General features: G+C 39.0%; 1 protein-coding gene across 1 annotated transcript in view; it reads left to right on the top strand.

Annotated features, from left to right (window-relative positions):
• The window catches only part of SPOCK1 (SPARC (osteonectin), cwcv and kazal like domains proteoglycan 1), a 324,364-nt gene that overhangs the window by 203,958 nt on the left and 102,687 nt on the right, over window positions 1-17,719 (top strand). The window contains exon 5 of the mRNA XM_055719376.1: window positions 16,520-16,652. Within this exon, the coding sequence (XP_055575351.1) occupies window positions 16,520-16,652 (133 nt within the window). The remainder of the gene's footprint in view (window positions 1-16,519; window positions 16,653-17,719) is intronic.

Raw genomic sequence — 17,719 nt, 5'->3', positions numbered from 1 at the left:
TCTTTAATAAGTGGATATTGTAAAGCACTTTCCCAATAACTCTCAACCAGCTTTTTTTTTTTGCAGAATTTTCTTTGCATGCTGAAGAATAGGCGATTTCTATCATTACCTCTCTTCATACTTTTCCAGGAAAAGTAAATGCTTCAGAGTGTTCTGAGGACTGGCTGCTAGACTTGCAGGATTTAGGGGAAAAAAAATCTCACAAATCTTGGGAATGCTTAGTGATGTGATCACTTTAACTACTGCAGTATTTTTCTTATATTACATTTTAATTCTAGCAGCAAAACTTGTCCTGAAATAAATATTCTTTGGCCGTTTCTCTACTTTTATCCTGCCTAGAAGATCTGCACTTTGAAACGAAATTATTTTGTCCCTTAATGAGGGCTTATGTTGTCTCACATATCTGAATAAACATGCTCCTGTACAACATAAAGCAGTTTTAAAATAAAATAAAAAATAATTGTACCTTGAGGCTCTTTTACAACCTTGTAAAATTTCAAAACTGTGTTACTTTTCAAAAAAAAAAAAAAAGAAAAATATACCCAAGGACTAAAGCATGCTGTGCAGTTCATTGGAATCCCAGTTATATTCACTGATATATTTTATCTCCTGTTTATTGTTGGGTATTTTTGTTTGTCCTCTGGCCTAATCTATATTCTCATCTCTGTATTTTTCTCACCTTTCTTTCAGCACTTTACTGAATCTGTAATACTTTACACTTCTTATTATGCAGCCCATTTTTTATGGGAGTCAGGGAAGGACTGTTCTGACAGTTATGACTGGGATTAGAGGAGCTTTCTACTGGAGTCCCAGTTTTGACCCAGACTGAATCAATCATCTGTAAATTTTTCATGTAGCACAATCTACTAGAAAGGAATAGTTTTCTAAAAGTTTCGGAGAAGATATTTGAACTAAGTTACTTCACTTTTGCAAAGAAATCTTTGCAACCTTTTTATTAACGACTGTTAACACTCAAATTAATGATTGTTCACACTCAAATTTAAGCTGCTGTTTACAATTTACCTTAAAGATACAAAACTGAACTTCTGTTCTGAAGTAACGCTTACACGGTCTCTGATGGAGAATGCAGCCTTAACACTTCAGATTATGTTGCACTGTTGTCAGGTTTTCTTCTGTTTCCCCTTTTTCTTCTTTCATGGCAATAATTTTGAGACTTCCAACTGTATTAAACTCAAGAGGCTTCATAAATACAGAGGATAAATGTGATGTAATCACTCTCATTAAATCAGTTTATAAGTGTTCTTTGTTGGAATTGGTGGGAAACTCTTTTCTTGTCTCCTCACAAATATGGAGTTTTAGCATTTTTTCTGTCTTAATGAAAATACTTGAAATTTCCGTCTTAATGAAAAATCTTGAAAAATGTCACTTTTAGATACGCAGTAGGGTTCAGCCAAATCACCCTAAGCATTTGTTAATCTAATCTTGAAATATTTCAGTTTTATTTTGATGTTTCTTTCTTAACTTCTGGTGGAAGCTTTGTTTAAACACAAAAGGGGTCTTAATACAAATTAGCCTGTAACTCTGAATTTGGATAAGTAAAACATTCTGACAAGATAAGCTCTTCAGCATTTTTACAGATATGGAAATCCCATTTTCCCCATGGATTATTTTGGTTTCAACTAGTCAGCATTCACTTCTTTGAGAAAGAAATATTATGTGTCTAAACTTTCCGTACTCTCAGTTTGAAGACAGGGACCATTGAGGCTCCAGCTACTTATCCTGGCACACAGGAAATACAGTAGTAGGTTGGAAATCATTATTCTAGAAGATTATGTCAAAATAGCTGAAAGAGAGGTATTTATAACACCTTATCCTTTTAATTAGATGGAATTCACTAAAAAAAGTGGGGAAACAGGTCTTTCAAGCAGGTAATTACTTGGCAGCAGCATACTGAGCTGTTCGTACTCTGCTAGGTGGCTGTTGCTGGGATTCCTGGATGACTGCATGCCTTACGTCCCACAAACTACCTGGTCCACACCAATATCCTGTTAATGTGCACTTTTTTATGGCTTTTAGCTAGGATGTGTTTCTTGTATTTATCTGTGTGTATGCAGCTCCTAAAGAGAATTGACTTTGTATCATCCACTCTCACACTCTATGAAGTTTAGGAAGAACCACTGCAGTCTGCTTATGCTTTTTTGTGATTTTTTTGTGATTGTTCCTCTGTCACAGCTGTATTATGATAACACCTAAAAAAAATGCTATTTAATATGTATGGGGAGTGACAGGTGGGAATTTGGCTTTGCTGATTTAGCTAGCCTCTAGCTTTGATCACCCTACAGCCCATCCTCTTTTGTGAAACAAAACAAACCATTCTAATTAGTTGGTTGTTACAATCAGTGATCATCAACTGTGGAAGACTAATTAACCTTAGTAGTAAAGCATAATATAAGGGGGTTTGTTCATTTGTTTAGTGAGTTAAGAAGTCAAGAGAACAGGGTTAGTTAAAAAAAGTTGAAAACACTAAGAAAGAATCAAACCTGCCCCTCTAGTCCAGCATCCAGTCTCAGGCCTTGCTTAGAAGACAGGCATAGAAATACAGATTTCTATCTGTATTTATATATATATATATATATATATGTCTGCATATCTGTCTGTATATACAGATATACATATATATATGTGTGCGTATATATGTGTGTGTATATATATATATGAGCTAAAACTCCATATTTGTGAAGAGACAAGAAAAGAGTTTCCCACCAATTCCAACAAAGAACATTAATAAACTGATATATATACAGTCCATATATCTATCTATCTATCCGTATACAGATAGAAATACAGGAAAGTTCTGTGTCCTCTGCTTTTTCTTTCCTCGTCTTTAGAAAGTCTTTCTTTGTACCTTATTGGCATTTAAACTGATGGTCCGTGTTGACAGAAAGGACGTTTTCTAGTTTTGTTGTAAAAATTAGTCTGTCCATTCTTCATTGCTGGACTTTCTAATGCTGTGTGCCGTTATTCTGGTCTTTAAATCTCTTTTAAGTCCTTCGACAGATTTTTTTAGTCTTAGCTAACCCAGTTTACCTGAAGTCCAAGACTGCCAAATTGAATTACACTGCGGTCATTCCTGCTTAGCACCTCATCCATAGTTAATTTCTTGCGCTCCTATGTTTTATCTGTGTATAAATTTTTCATTTGCAGCAATATTTTAGCTTAGCAAAGGAAGAGCAGAGAAGTCTGAGGGATTTTTTAATTAGTTCCTTTGTTGGTTCAGAAATTTTTGCTTTGTTTTGCTTCATTTTGGACCAGCTGCCTGTGTAACTGAGGTTTCCTTTCAAAAATTCATATTCCAGTTTTTGATGAAACACAATGAGAGCTATTCATTTCCTAATGAGTTTCACCGAGACCTTGACAGCAAACCAGCAACATGTTGAGTGCTGAAATGGAAACCCTGCCTTTTTCACAGCTGAGAAGAGCTCCATCGCTGACACCTTAGAATCATGATCAAGATTAGATAAATGGTCTGTAGGCTGTTGGTCAGAGAACACAAGCTGAACTTTCAATGTTCCCGATGTTCAGTGGTCTCATTACTCCAGTTCACCTGTTGATAGGGCTCTTTGCTAAATTCTAAAAGGAACAAACCGAGGATCATGAGGGTGTGAATCCAAAGCACAGCGATTGATCCATAAAACAGCCTTACAGCTGCTGTACCACAGCCCTCCGAGTTAGCTGTAACTACCTTTGGCTTCCTTTATCGGTAAGGAAATGGGCTCCTGCAGAAGGTATCTCAAAGCACCTAAATTACTTCCCAGCTCTGGGAAGAAACAAATTCATATTCTGTATTTTACCTTTGCAAATACCTCCTTCCCTCACCACAAATATTATTTACTAATGGCCCAGAACTCGGATAGGTCTAAAGGAGAAAGTGCGTTTTGTATTCTAAACAGTATACAGGCTGAAAAGAAGAGAAGAATAGATTGTAAACAAGCAAAAGGTGAGAGTGATTGTTCAGGTGATATGAAAGGATTTTTGGAAGAAGATACAGGACATAGATAAATTCAATATTTTCCTCTTGGACACAGTGGAAAGGAGAAAGATAAGGTGTGTAGTTTGCATCCTGGAAAGGAAGGATATAGTTGAAAGTCCAGCTGATGTGATACATGTGATGATAGGACAACAGTGACTGAAAAATGGAGAAGCTGATGTGAGAAGGAATGTATGCTTGGTTTTGATGGAGCAAGCTTCTAATGAGGACAAGATGTTCCTGAGAAAATTACAATAATAGTACAAAAAGATAGAAGGATAAAGCAGAGAGGACACCTGTAAAGATTCTCAGACTTCCAAGGATTCAAGTGTACAACTACATATAAGTAGTATGAATTCATATGTAGTCTTCATATAAGAAGACTAGACTATTACAGGTGAAGCACCAAAATTACATTTAGAGAGCATCTGGAGAGAATATAATACTTAATGTGGTACTTCCTAGCAGGGATGGAAGGAGCAGTTAAGAGCAGGTGAAGAAATAACAGCTTCTCCAAGGGGCCTCATTTCTGAGGTTGAATGAAGCAGAATAAAGTTTCAGAGGCAGGAGGGGGGGATGAGAGGAAAAGGAGATTAGGTGAGAGGAAGTCAGAGTAGAGTGGTCGGGCTTAGAATCAAAACGGTTAAATACAACAGCGAGTAGGAAAGGGCACTGCAATTTTTTTTCCACAATTTTATAAAATTCCCCTTAAACAAGCTGACCAGATCTTGAGAAAATAGGGCTGGGGGAGAGAGTCAGAGATGCCAGTCAGGCAGAAAGTAGAGCTCAGACAGCAGGTTTTGTGAGAAAAAAAATGTTTTATGAAGAAATGCAACAACATTGGGGCAAAAAGAATAGTGTTAATTTGCAGTGAAAAAAATCATTGCAGTGTCTAGATTTTCACCAGAGCAGCAGAGAAATGGTAGAAAGAAAGAGTAAGAACAGGGTACAAGGAATCAATAGTGAGTAGGAGAAGGACAGTGGAGAGAGGGGGCTTGAAGGAGAAACTGTTGGGAAAGCCATCTGGGAGCTCGCAGGAGTAGAGCTCAGTACACAAGAAAAACAAGTGGCCATCTCTTATGAGTGGGATGGTTAATTCAGGATTCATCCAGATGAGATGACAGAGATGAAGAAATGGTGACCCTTGTTCCATCCATTAGTCTCTCATAAGCTAAGTCACAAAGGGTGAGCGGGGACAAAATCAGTGGTGAGGATGTGGATGTATAGTTCATCACAGCAAGATAAACAAAGGGCAATGTATGCTGAAACTATATGTATGTATGTATGTATGTATGTATGTATGAAATTCCGGTGGGAAGGAGTGATTAAAAGTAAGGTGGCACATATTAAGCCAACATTATCTGCACTAAACTGATTCCTGTTTAATAACTTAGCAGCAAAGTATTTAAATCTATTTTTTTTTTACAAAACCTGTGAAAGTCTCAAGTAATGTTATGCTATATATCTAAATATGCCGCTGGCAGAGTCTCACTTTTTCACACAGTAAAATAAGCTTTTGAGGAAGCTGCTATAAAGTGCCAAAACTTTCAAAAGTGTAAATGTGCAGCTACATTGCATTTTAATGGCACCTTCAGCCTCCATGGGTAGGGGAGCCTATGGAGCTAGACATTTGAAGAATATGGGAAGAATGGCTGGTTTGTAATGCGTGGTTGCTAGGCTTCATGATTCAAGGTCACAGCAAAGTGAAATTTTAATAACTCAGTGGAAGTAACTCATGAAATGTATATCTTGCAGTTTCTGCAAATATGTCAATTGCATTCATCTTCAAATTTTACCTAAAGGTGTGTTTCACCACGTGCTGTCTCTAGACTGGATTATGTGCATTCAGTACGTATCATAAATTAATGTGATTATGTAAATTCTGTCTATCGGTTTAGGACCTTCCTGAAGCTCTAGTCACCTTTCATTAAGACATAGCCTGATATAAGATGGGTAATGCTATTGATGGCCTCATTTGAGAAGCTGGGAATGGTATAGATATTATGAGCTCCATCTCTAGCATCAAATAACCAGACAGACAGGACTGAATATGTTGAGAAATTCAGCAGAATGTTTAGACATTCATAGTACTGAGGTCTGTAAATCAGCAGTGCTGAATAAGCAACAGGAGCATTAGCCTATTTAGATGCTAAAAAGGACGGGGTTTTAAAATTACCCAGCTCCTTATAATATTTATAACTGGTTTGGTTAGCATGCATTTCACTTACATTCGTTTTATTCGGACATAGGAAACTGCATTCTGATTATTTTTCCAAACTAACCTTGAACAGTGGATTTTGACTACACTCTGGAGGTGGTTTTGGGATTGATTTATTTTTTTTTTTAATTGTCTGTTGTTTGACAAGCCAATTCTATTCAGAAACCATACATGAATTCTTAGGTAATCGATGCTAATTGTGAAAATCCTGAACAGCTTAATCTGCTGTAGCCTTCCTGAGAATTTAATAAGCCTTTCTCATAATAAAATGTGTCAGAAGGGGCAAATATTTTGCTAGCACAGCTTGTAACTGATTGTTTGTACCATGGTAGCAAGTATTCACACAACAGAAGTACTGTGCAGTCATTTTTAAACAGGAACATTTGGTTTAGTGCCTTAAGGGCAAGAATTATTACTATATTTTTTAAAATGCATTTACTTTCTCATCCCTACCAGCAATATGTCAATTTTTGTGAGGATTGCATGTTATTCGCCTTAGGAAAAGCAAAATCAACATAATGAAGCAGAACGCAGCTGAGCTGTCTAAGGATGCTTGGTTTGGGGGGATTGTTGATTTTCCCCCTGCAGTTGAAAAGTGACAGTAAGGCCTCCGAGCCTTTTTTCTTCAAAAAAAAAACCCAAAACGAATCAAACCAAACTCAATTTTTTTGGGCAGCGGGGCTTTTTGGAATATAGAAGTAAGGAATGCGTTGCATGTGACTGAACTACTGCCATTGCTGGAATAACTAAGGGTGGGTGATAAGCCATGCTGAAGGACATGGAACTGATAAAGATGCCAGTGGTGGTCTGCCACCTCTTTCAGCCCAACGGTTTGTCTCAACAGTTTCATTCTGCCAAGCAGCTGAATGTCTGCAGAGACGTAAGGCATTGGGGTTTTGATGCTGTTAAACTTGGCAGGCCCCTGCACTTGGCCAAGAATGAGGACTGTTTAAAAACTTGTCTATCCGCAGCTGCTGGGCGATTCATCAGTCATCTTGGAACTTTCTGGTGTTACTAAATGCTGCCAAGAAATCTTCCATCATTTTTAGCATTACAAAGGAACTTGCACCTTTCTGTTTGCACAGCTACTCAGCCACGCAGGGCTCAACATTGTAACTAGAAGTGGGAGCTGTAGCAGGGAAATGGTGGAAAATAACTGCTCTGCCAGATTTGGTGAAAACAATTTTGAATCTGTCTAATTGCATAAAACAGGGTATACTGAGGATCAGTTTTCCTCCCCAACCAAATGTGACAGCTCAAATTAATCTCATATGTCATCAGCAATTCAGCTTCCTCAGAGATCTTGGCAAGCTCTGCCGGCAGGAGGAGGCAGACCTGATCAATACAGTATTTTGATATCAAAATAATCAGATCCTGGGCAGAGAAAAGGTATCTTTATCCTCTTAAAAAGTATTCAGGGAAAAAAAAAAAAAAACCATGCAGGCTGTCACAGAAGGAAGAAAAGAAAGCCAATGCCAACAAAAGTATTAAATTTGCTGCACACCTTCACCTTTAAGCACTCTGTGCCAAGTTACAGCGTCTCTGACAGCATGCAAAAATCCAGGGTTCAGAAGTGGCCACTGAAGATTGCTATAAACTGAGGACTGGTAGAAAAGATTTCAGCTTTAATTATGAACTTCCTGCTATCTCCCCTCCTCCTTTGAAATTCAAGGCACTTCATTTTACTTTTGCATAGTTTGGTGTCTGAGATTCCTTTTTATGTTAATATGAAAATAACGATGAAAAGGCAAATAATTCTCTTATGAAAATTCATGAGAAGAGGCAGGGTTTAGAAGCTGTGTTATTTATTCAGAAGAGCATAATGACTTTTAAAAACACTGGGATTGTATGTTTGTGTGGATTTTTTGCTTTGTTTCTTTTCTTTTATGTACCTTGCCAGTTTTCATATCTATGCCGCTGTGGAGCATATGTATTAGGTCTAAAACTTGCAAATCATTAAGAAGTTAGATTAAATAATAAACTGCCTGTAAGAGCAATAATCTATTAGCTAAGGATGTAAGTGGACCTTCCAAACACCATTTTTATATATTAAAGTGGCCAAGGGCAGAAATCCATGTGCTCCTCTAATGACCTTAATAAACAATCTTAGCATTTTTAGTCCAGGAATAAATAAGGCAGGTATTAACATCTGAGATGGATACTTGTACTGAGAGATCCTGATATTGTGCAGAACAAGTTCTCTGGGGAGTTTAGCAGCATCCATATTTAAAGCCATATTAGAGCTGTTCAGACACAGCCCCTGCTGCTCTTTGAGCAGCATCGCTCAAATAGATGCATTTGGAGGATTCTCTGACTCAGTGTTGCTGGATCTCAGAAATTACCCGCAGCAGTTGTATCGAACCACTGAGTCTAACAGGCTACAGTTTTTCTGTCCCTCTGGGTCCTCAGAATCTATGTCAGCTTTCCCAAGTCCTCTGTTCCTTTAAAACACATAAGAAAGTAAAAAATAAAAAGATTCCTTCATCTTGCAGAACCAATAACCTTGAGCACCCTGGGCCCTGAGACACTTCATTCTCTTTCAAGAGCCGGTTGCTAGCTGGACCTAGTAGGGTCCATGCAAGAATCTTCAGGGCATTTTCCCTGCAAGGTGCGTCGGGATTTTACTTTGCAAAACATGTTGCTGTAACAGAACTCTCAGCCTTCCCTGTACCTAGCTGACAAGTTCCTCTTGGTGCTTGTTTCCCCCATGATTATTTTTGTACTGCCTAATTGTTGGTAAGAAATAGAGGCTTGACTCTTCCCTGGCAATTCCTCTTTGCTTGGAAATACCTATTTTTCATTGTATTGGAATGACACCTGATAGACTTTCACCTCAACAGTCGAGATTTTCCTTTTCACTCTTCCCTGAATTTTTCTTGTCCAACTGTCTTCTGGGTACAGCCTGCTTTCTGAGAATAGGCCAGCAACGGACAGATTTAATTCCCAATATAATCTCATTGGTGTCATTGTTTGAAAGAACAGCAAGTGAGTATCCATTTACTGTGAGAGAAAGTCCTGAGCAGGTCTAATTCTGCCAGAAGGGTCCCCAGTCACCACCATGTCCCATTAAGGATGTTTGCACATCTACCAAAGTACAGTGAGTAGAGGTCTTTTATTTCTTATGGCTCTTTTAAGCCAGATCTGCTGGGAAGCAGATATGAAGGCAGCAAGAGAAAGTAATCAACAGCATTAGCACAATCAGATAGTTGGAATTATTTCATCGAATAATGAAGCCAAAGAAAGAGGTAGTATGTAAGTCCAGTGGGATGATGCTGAAATGCAAGGCAACTCTGCATGTTATTATTCTTTGTTTGTGAAGGTGTACATTCCCGATAGAAAAATTACTCTAATCATATGTCTGTTCTCATTTTACAGTGTTTGTATCACATAAGGAGTCTAATTCAAAAGCATCGTACTTTTTTTTTTTTTTTTTTCCTCCTCAAGGTAATATGTGCAGTCTGTTTTCTTCACATAGCTTGACTGGTAGTGGCTCAAGGTATATACAGCTCTTGTGGAAAGTATGAAAGGTTGTAGAAATGAGGCCAAACTAATAAACAGAATTCAACAATGATACAAAGAGAAAAAAAAGAGTGTTGCCATTTATACTGGGAAATTTCAGCTGTCATTCTTTTCCTCAAGAACAAGAGAAACAGCTTATGCAAAGGAGAGAGAGGAATAGCCAGGCACTGCTGGGTTTATCTCTAGTGTGATAAGCTTCCTTCAGGGAGGCAAGAATGAACTGTGCACAAGGCATAAAGAAGGTACCGGCAGTACATTTTAAACTCTTTCCATAATGAGTTGTTCCAGCTTCAGGACAACATTGAAGTTTGCTCTGTCAGAGCTCCTCCAGCTTCCCGGGAAGCACGGATACTCGGTACCCACTTTGGTGCACTGAAATCTTTAATCTTTATTTCAGTAGAGCTTGATTGATAAGTTGTTGCATGTGATATACAGCATTTTGGTTTGATATCAGGGCTACAAAGAAAGAAAAGTGGATGAAGTTAATCGTAATCTTGAGGAATGTCTCCATGTGAGCTGTGATTGGGAAGTAATGTTCACAACTGGCAGTTGCCTGAAGAGAAGGTTATATGGAGAACCCTTGCAGTAGCTCACCTCCAGCCTGCCTCCAGGGAGCCTGCAAACCCTGAGGGTGGTGAGATCCCTTTTGCTGCATGGAAGTGGTCTCTGGAAAGGGCCACTGGGAAGAGATGGTCTTTCATGCCATCAGCCCATCTAGGACCAGAGCTCTGAGGGCTTTCAGGCTTCTGGCTTTAGAGCAGAAGAAATGGGAACAAGAGTTTCTGTCCCTGTAGCACTTTACGTGTCAAGGCATCTGCAAAGCCCCAACCTTGGGACCTCAAGGTCACTTGCAGCCCGAGATAAACTGGCACACCACCATCTAGACCTCCAGTAGTTATGTCATTGAAAGTTCAGGAACACCAATTTATCTCCATGAAATAGTTTGTTGGGTTTCTTTTTCAGGTAATTAAGTAATTTTGTAATTAAGGCGTATTTTATACAATAAATAAAATTCCTGACCAGCTCAGTACTATGCAGATAGGACCTGAAGTAAGTAGTTGTATTATTTTAGGCAGCAGAAACAGAGAGGTGAGAGTTGCAAGTAATTTGCAACATGTATTGAACCAAATTCTATGCTTGTGTAAGGTCACCGAAACAGTGACTACAAGAGGAGACAGTACCAATCTCTCTGTTTTGTTTCCCTGACACTTTCTGTCAGAAGAAACTGTGTAACTTGTATGTTGGGGTCTTTTTGGAAAACTTCCTGCCGTTTATTTGCAGCAGACCTTTGAAAATCCATCTGACAAAAACTCCTCTGGGTAAAGAAGTGTCTTTTTCTTGTCCAAGAAAATTACTAAATAGGTTCCAAAGTCCTAAAGAGGAACCTCTACTTACTGTCTCCCTCCTCCCAAAACTTTGGCAGGAGTTTCAAAATAATAGCTTGTCAACTTGTATCCAATGGAGCCTGATTTGTAATTGCACGAAACCCATGAAAGCTTAATCTGCTGATTTAATGTATGTGTATTTGGGAATAACTAGCCTTGAAGAGGAGTAATGTATATTTTCTTCTGAATTCTAGTGCATCTTATATCTTTACTAATACTGAAGTTCATTTACAGCTTCAATTGAATTTGCACTTGGTCGATCAAATATAACTACATCAAAGCACTGAATTGGTCTTGTTTATAGAATATGTTGATATTTTGGCTGTTTCTAGTCTGCAGTGATAAGACAAATATTAATCGAAACAAAAAAAAGTTAATATATTTTCCATTTTAAATTATACTGTAATTTTTCAATTGTTTTCCTGAGTTATAGTCATTAGCTTATGTGGCAATATTATACAGCTTGTTAAAATACAGTATGCCCATGTTGTCTGATAACCTGTTGTCTCAAAATTGAACACTGATTGATACTCTCAATTTGCACATTCTATATCAAATTTACAAGGTCCCATTTTTAATTTCATATCTTTATAGACCACCTAATCATATCGTACTATATTCACCACAGCTTCACCTAGAGATTCCATCAACAAGAGAAATTAGCTGCAGAGCAGGCTAACAGATCATTGTCTTCTCAATAAGTAAATTAATTAAAATCTATCAATTAGTTCAGTAAATGGCAAGAAAATGAATTGTCTGCAATAGTTTGGAATTAAGTATTGAGTGAAACTTAAGTGTATCCATTTCATAACCACTCTCACTTCCTATATTGTGGTTGTGATGCTCTTTGGCGATGCCCTCCAGGTTTCACACTAAAAGAGAAATTATTCCCTTTTAAAAATGCTACTTTACAATACTTTAAAATTTCAGTTTTTCCAAGAGTATTTCAAGGCAACTGAAAATGAAAGAATTCATAGTTCTAGGACCTGCATAAAATTTAAAATTAAATGGAAACAAATTGTAAATGTAAATAAACAAAACATCACCTTTGTGAAAGTGACTTTATTTCGGCCTCCGCCTTTGCCAGAGGTTGTTTCCATATGTGCTGTTCTGTGCTGTGCTGGAGAGAATCGTTATAAGCAAAGATGCAGAGATCCCTGACAGCACAGCCCGCATCACCCGCTCGGAGAGCAGGTCAGGAATTAAGGCTGTGGGTGGTTTTGAAAAACTGTGACTCAGTGTGTGAAGTGTTGTTTGAGGCATTGGGTTTGATGGCCTTGTGCTGAACAAAGGCAGGGTCCAGCCCCCCGGCAGGCCGCGTCTGGGCCAGCAGCAGCCCGAGCCACCAGCCAGGTGGGAAGGGGCTGAGTGATTGCCACCCCTGGGGCTGCCAGCTGCACCCGTCAGCTCTCACCAGGGTGCACCTGGGGGTGTGAAAACCTTGGGTGGAGCCAGCTTCCCTGGAGCTCCTGAGGTCCTGTTCCAGTAAAGCTCTGTGCTGGGGGCGGGCAGGTGCTGCTGGCAGGGGGGCGGGCAGCACGGTGTGCCTGGCCATGGCTAGCACCTTCGTCCAGCTGGCTGATGGCATCCAGCAGCCCTGCAGTATCCTCCCTGTTCCTCTGCGAGCAGAACGGCTGTAGTCTCCCTGTATTCTCACAGTATGTGGTAAGTAGTATGTCTGCGTAATGAGTAATGAAGTTGACTCAGTGTATGTTCTCCCTGCGTTGAACTGGGAGTGTTTTAAACCGCTAAAATTTCTTTATGCATTAAAATGTTAAGAGGCTGAATCCTGCAGAACTTAACTACTCCTTAAATCTTATGCCTTTTGGGGTGTCGGTTCACCAGTCTGAAAAGCAAAAGCAGGCAGGGTTTGCCTGTAAGTCTTAATACTTGAGCAAGACATTCATGTCTGTTGGCTTTTGGAATATTGGAAGTACTCAGCCCTCTTGTCCTGATAAACGTGGCAGACTTTTACCTCAGTGGGGAGTTTCTAGTTTGTTCTTTCTGCACAGTTGTTATTTTCTATCGATTTGTAGTAGACCCTTTCAACTCTGAGCCTTAAAGTTGGTTAAATTGTCGGGGGGGGGGGGGGGGGGGGGGAAGGGCCTAGTTTGCTTTGGCCTGGCTTGCTCCTGATGTATTTATTCTAAAACAAGATGATTAGCATAGCAAAACATGTTCCAGGGTATGTGAATGTGCACTTCCATTGAGAAGGGATTTGCTGGCTGGCTGCTTATGGCAGCCAATACCCTCGTCTAGATTTTAATTTGTTTGTTTGGATGTTTGATGTGTTGTTAGGGGTTCTAGGATTGAAAAGCTTCCAGAAGTTTTATCCAGCCTCTCAAAATATCACTCCAGGAAAATGCATGTTTACTTTTGGAAAACAGATGTTCTCCCCGGGAAATAGGTGCTTACCTATATTTTTGGTGGGGTATGGAATCTGGGAATCCAGTTAAAACTTTTAGCTATTGCTTACTTGGCCAAGCTGGCAAAAAATATTTTTTTGCTTTGAATACGGTGGCATTTTGCCCTGTTTTTTCTGACAAAACTGTAGCTTGAATATATTCATTTTTGAAGCCCAGCTTGTTTCTTGCACCCCGGATGGCTGTGCACCACGCTGCTGGCCCTGCGCACATGCAGGTGTTCGGATCGCTGCAGGTTTCTTGCAGCAATCCCCTGCCTTGTTATGCACATCACATGAAGTGCTACTAAAAGTGCTAAATTCTTCTTTTTAAAAGAATAAAGTGCTTGGAGATGTACTCCAATGCGAGTACTTCTTGTTATTTATTGTCTCAAAGAAAGTGATATTTAATTTCCTCTTATTATCAAAAGAAGATCCTGAAGATGAATGTGGGGGAGGAATAGAATAATGTTTCCATCAGCATCTGTAAGTGAAATGCTGCAAATCACGCTCAGGAGAAACCACTTGGGTTCCCAGCTAAGGGGGGGGGCTCCAGTTCCCACACGTGGCTCCAGACCCAAGGCTGTGCGTGTGCTTTTCTGTTCTCAGCAAAGTGAGGGAAAGGGCCACCAGGCTTGATGAGCTGCTGAAATGACTTGAAATGGATAAATTAATTTTATTTTTTTTTTAAAGTGATGGTGGGAGAGTAGAAAACATCATTAGCTCCGGAAGAATCTTCCAATAGAAACTGGCTTTGCAATATGAATCTTAAAGGGACTGAGGCAGGATTAATGAAATTAAGAGCATGGGGGGTGTAAGGCTGTGCAGAGCACCATGTCTGCGATGGACTTTTAAGCTTATAGTGTAAAATGCTTGAATGTAGTTTAGTCCACAAATGCTGTACAGTGTATTTTGTACTTGCCACTCGGAGCCTGACGATCCCGTGATTTGTTAGGCATCACTCTAGCTAAGAACTTCAATCTACATTTAATTTTGATGAGGTGCTCATTAGTTCAGTCGCTCATCTCCATCCTGCATGCTCTGTGGCTAATGGCTGTGATGATGATGGCATAGATCATACACTTCAAGTTTTAACATTTCGTAGCTGTCTTTCTATAATCCTAAAATTTCTTCACAGTAATTTTACGTATAGAGAAGTGTCTGTCTTTTGAGATTGCGGAAATCAAAGTCTATGAAAAGGGAAAAAAGCACAAAGCAAGCATGATCTGTTCTTCAGCCTGCAAAGGAGAGGCACAGAACCTCTCACATCTGTCTCCAGTCTCTGCTCATCAGTATCTACAATACTGTAACCAGATATGTGTCTGACTGAGTTTGTGTGTTTCTAGAAGTGCGGGAGCATAAGTAAAGCGAATAAGGAAATTTTCTTGTCAAGTTAAAAAGACAAAAGAAATGCCAGGAATCAAAACACTTTGAGAAAAATAGGATAATAATTATATTATGGTAACCAAGTATTGTTGGAGGCAAGGGGGCTGCAGAAAAGTCATTTACTCTGGAAAACTTAAATAAATGGTTTGCGCAGAGAGCACATCTGTGGAGTTGTGTTTGGCGGTTTGAAGCCAAGCAACCACCCATCTGCAGCATTTAGCATCTGGCATAATGGTAACTCTGCAAGGCAAAACGCATCTGAAAGAGAGAAAGCTGCTCTCTGCATTAAGAAAACTTCTTCAAAATAACAAGGGAATTTAGTCTTAAATACTGGGCTTCTATTTTCATAGTTTATGATACCATGATTGGATTCCTTCTGTGGACGCAAGCTTCTTAATAGTACTGTTCATCACTGACAAAGGTTAGACTTGAAGAAAACTAGAACTGAGATGAAAGAATAGACTACTTTATTATTTTAGCAGCTGAATGTGTCATTACATCAGAGTCAGTATTGTGTAGCAAATTGCAAGCTGTAGTGAAATTGCTTTAAAAAATATCTGTATATATTTTTCTAAAACTGTGATGAAGTCATTCAGTGGCACATTGAAATGTATTTCTAGCTGAACTGTTATATCATATCTTTTTTCACGGTGGTACAAAAACAGATGGCAGTTATTTTTCTTAACAGTCTCCAGCAAAGCTGATGCGATGCCTTGCCTTCCTTTGTAAATGCTTTCAAGTGAAAGACAAGGACACATGGCCAAAATGAATCTGCATTGTAACATTGGCTTGTGGTTTCTAAAGCAAACTTTTAATCAGCTTACAACAGTGGGCTGGTGATAATTACTTAATGTCCTATCAGTCAAGTAGTTCATTATGACAGGAAAATGAGCTATTAATCGGAATCAATTGCACATATTTTGCAGTAAGTTTTTGGAGCAGCTGTCTTTTTCATAGACATTTTAAGTGCGATAATTGAGTAGTCCATGACTTGAGGACAACTGCAGTCACTCCCGTGGTACAAATGCATTTGTAGATTTGGAGATGCTCTCTGTCACTTCAGAACATTCCCAGGGGGACTGGAATTGATCCGAGGATAACAGCTGTTCAGTAGCTGACCCATAGAGAGTGACCATCGCACATAGCATGACAAAATTGTTCAGTGACTTTTATACATGTTTATAAGTGTAATATAAAATGCAATGTTTTTCAAAGGATTTCGTTTTAAAATTGTCCCTACCTTAACAGTAACTTGGCAACTCTCAAGAGAGAAGGGCTGGTGAAAGTGTCTCTTAAGTATAACCTGATGCTACGTTACTTTGCCTGCTTCACCAGGAGTGCCGTGTAGTTCAACAAAATGCTGTATCCTTAAGTGTAAGTCATTTGTAGTTATAAATCCAAATGAAGCTGCCAAGGATTGTAAATCTAGGGCTGCCTACCAATTTATGACTTTTTAGATTGCCTGCTGTGATGTGCCATAATATAGAAGCATTGTTAGAAGCTATTAATTTACTTGCTTTAAATTAAATCTTGTTGAAAACCCAGTGTTGCCTTATGAAGCTTTCATTCTTCTGTTTTATACAAACATGTTCAAAAAAACCCTGTCGTTTCTTATTTTACAGCCTTCGACAAAAGAAAGGAAACTTGGCCCAGAAGCACTGGACTGCACCAGCTAACATCGTGAAATGCAAGCCCTGCCCCGTGACACACACCAGCGCTGTCTGTGGATCTGATGGACATACATACACTACCAAGGTAGGTTCTGCTTGTGACCTGAAATCCTCTCGGTAGCAGTCGTTCAGGCTGCAGTATGAAGATGAAATAGCGTTCATTAACTAGCAGTATTAAATTCCAGTCTAGTTTAGATTTGGAATATTTTTTTTGTGTAAAAAGTGCTGATAAATGTAGGTTTTTACATATCTGACAAACAACAAAACAGAATGACAAATCAGAGTCTTGTGACTTTCATGATTCATGTTTCTGTAAATGATTGATTCTTGCCATTGAAGTAGAACGCTTTCAATGTTGATGATGCAACAGAAAAAATTCATTTGATCAGAGTGGCTTGTTAAGATGAGGATTTTGGGATAAAGATTTGGTCTCCAAATGGTAAAATAACTTGGCAGTATCATCATTCTGTGATAGTTTTTTTTATTATTATTATTTTTTTTCCCCAGACTGCATGTATAACATATTACAATTCATTTAAACCACAGTTTTAATAGGCTTGTGTGCCAGATGCAGCATATATGGTACCATAAAAAAAAATTCCCATAACCCAGTGGGGATAAATTGCCTCATTGTTATATTGAAAATCACCTTAGGGCTTGACTCAATAAAAGAAACTGGCTTCACAACCATTCAGCAGCCCAAATGCCCGTTATCAAATAAAGCGTTCCGTGTCTCAGATCCATGTTCCATAAACAGCACTTCAGGTGCTGGAAGCTGTGCTTAGGGAGCCCCCCTAAGGTTTTCTTTTCCTGTAGGCAAGGTAAGGCTTGACAGCCAGTAAAACTACCCTTTAAAATCCAAACAGCCCCCTCAGAATCCATGGAAATAAATTGATTCGGGGGGGGAAAAAAAAGAAGTCTGCTGTGATGTAACAGTGATGATGATATTGCAGCTACATTATCTTCTCAGCTGGGTGGCTTTAATTATTCATCCATTAATGGACACAAATATTAAAATGCTGCCATGGCTAATTCATTCAAGCCCCTCTTCTGTTCTGGCTGAAGGATTTGCACGGCCAAAGGAGCACATCAGCAGACACTTTCTCATCTTTGCACACATAGGCTGCAGAAAAAGGGCTCCAAATTGCATGT

This window comes from Falco cherrug, chromosome 8, assembly GCF_023634085.1.
Source record: "Falco cherrug isolate bFalChe1 chromosome 8, bFalChe1.pri, whole genome shotgun sequence".
NCBI lineage: Eukaryota > Metazoa > Chordata > Aves > Falconiformes > Falconidae > Falco > Falco cherrug.
The sequence above is the reverse complement of the archived record's forward strand: the minus strand, read 5'-3'. Positions and strand labels throughout refer to the sequence as shown.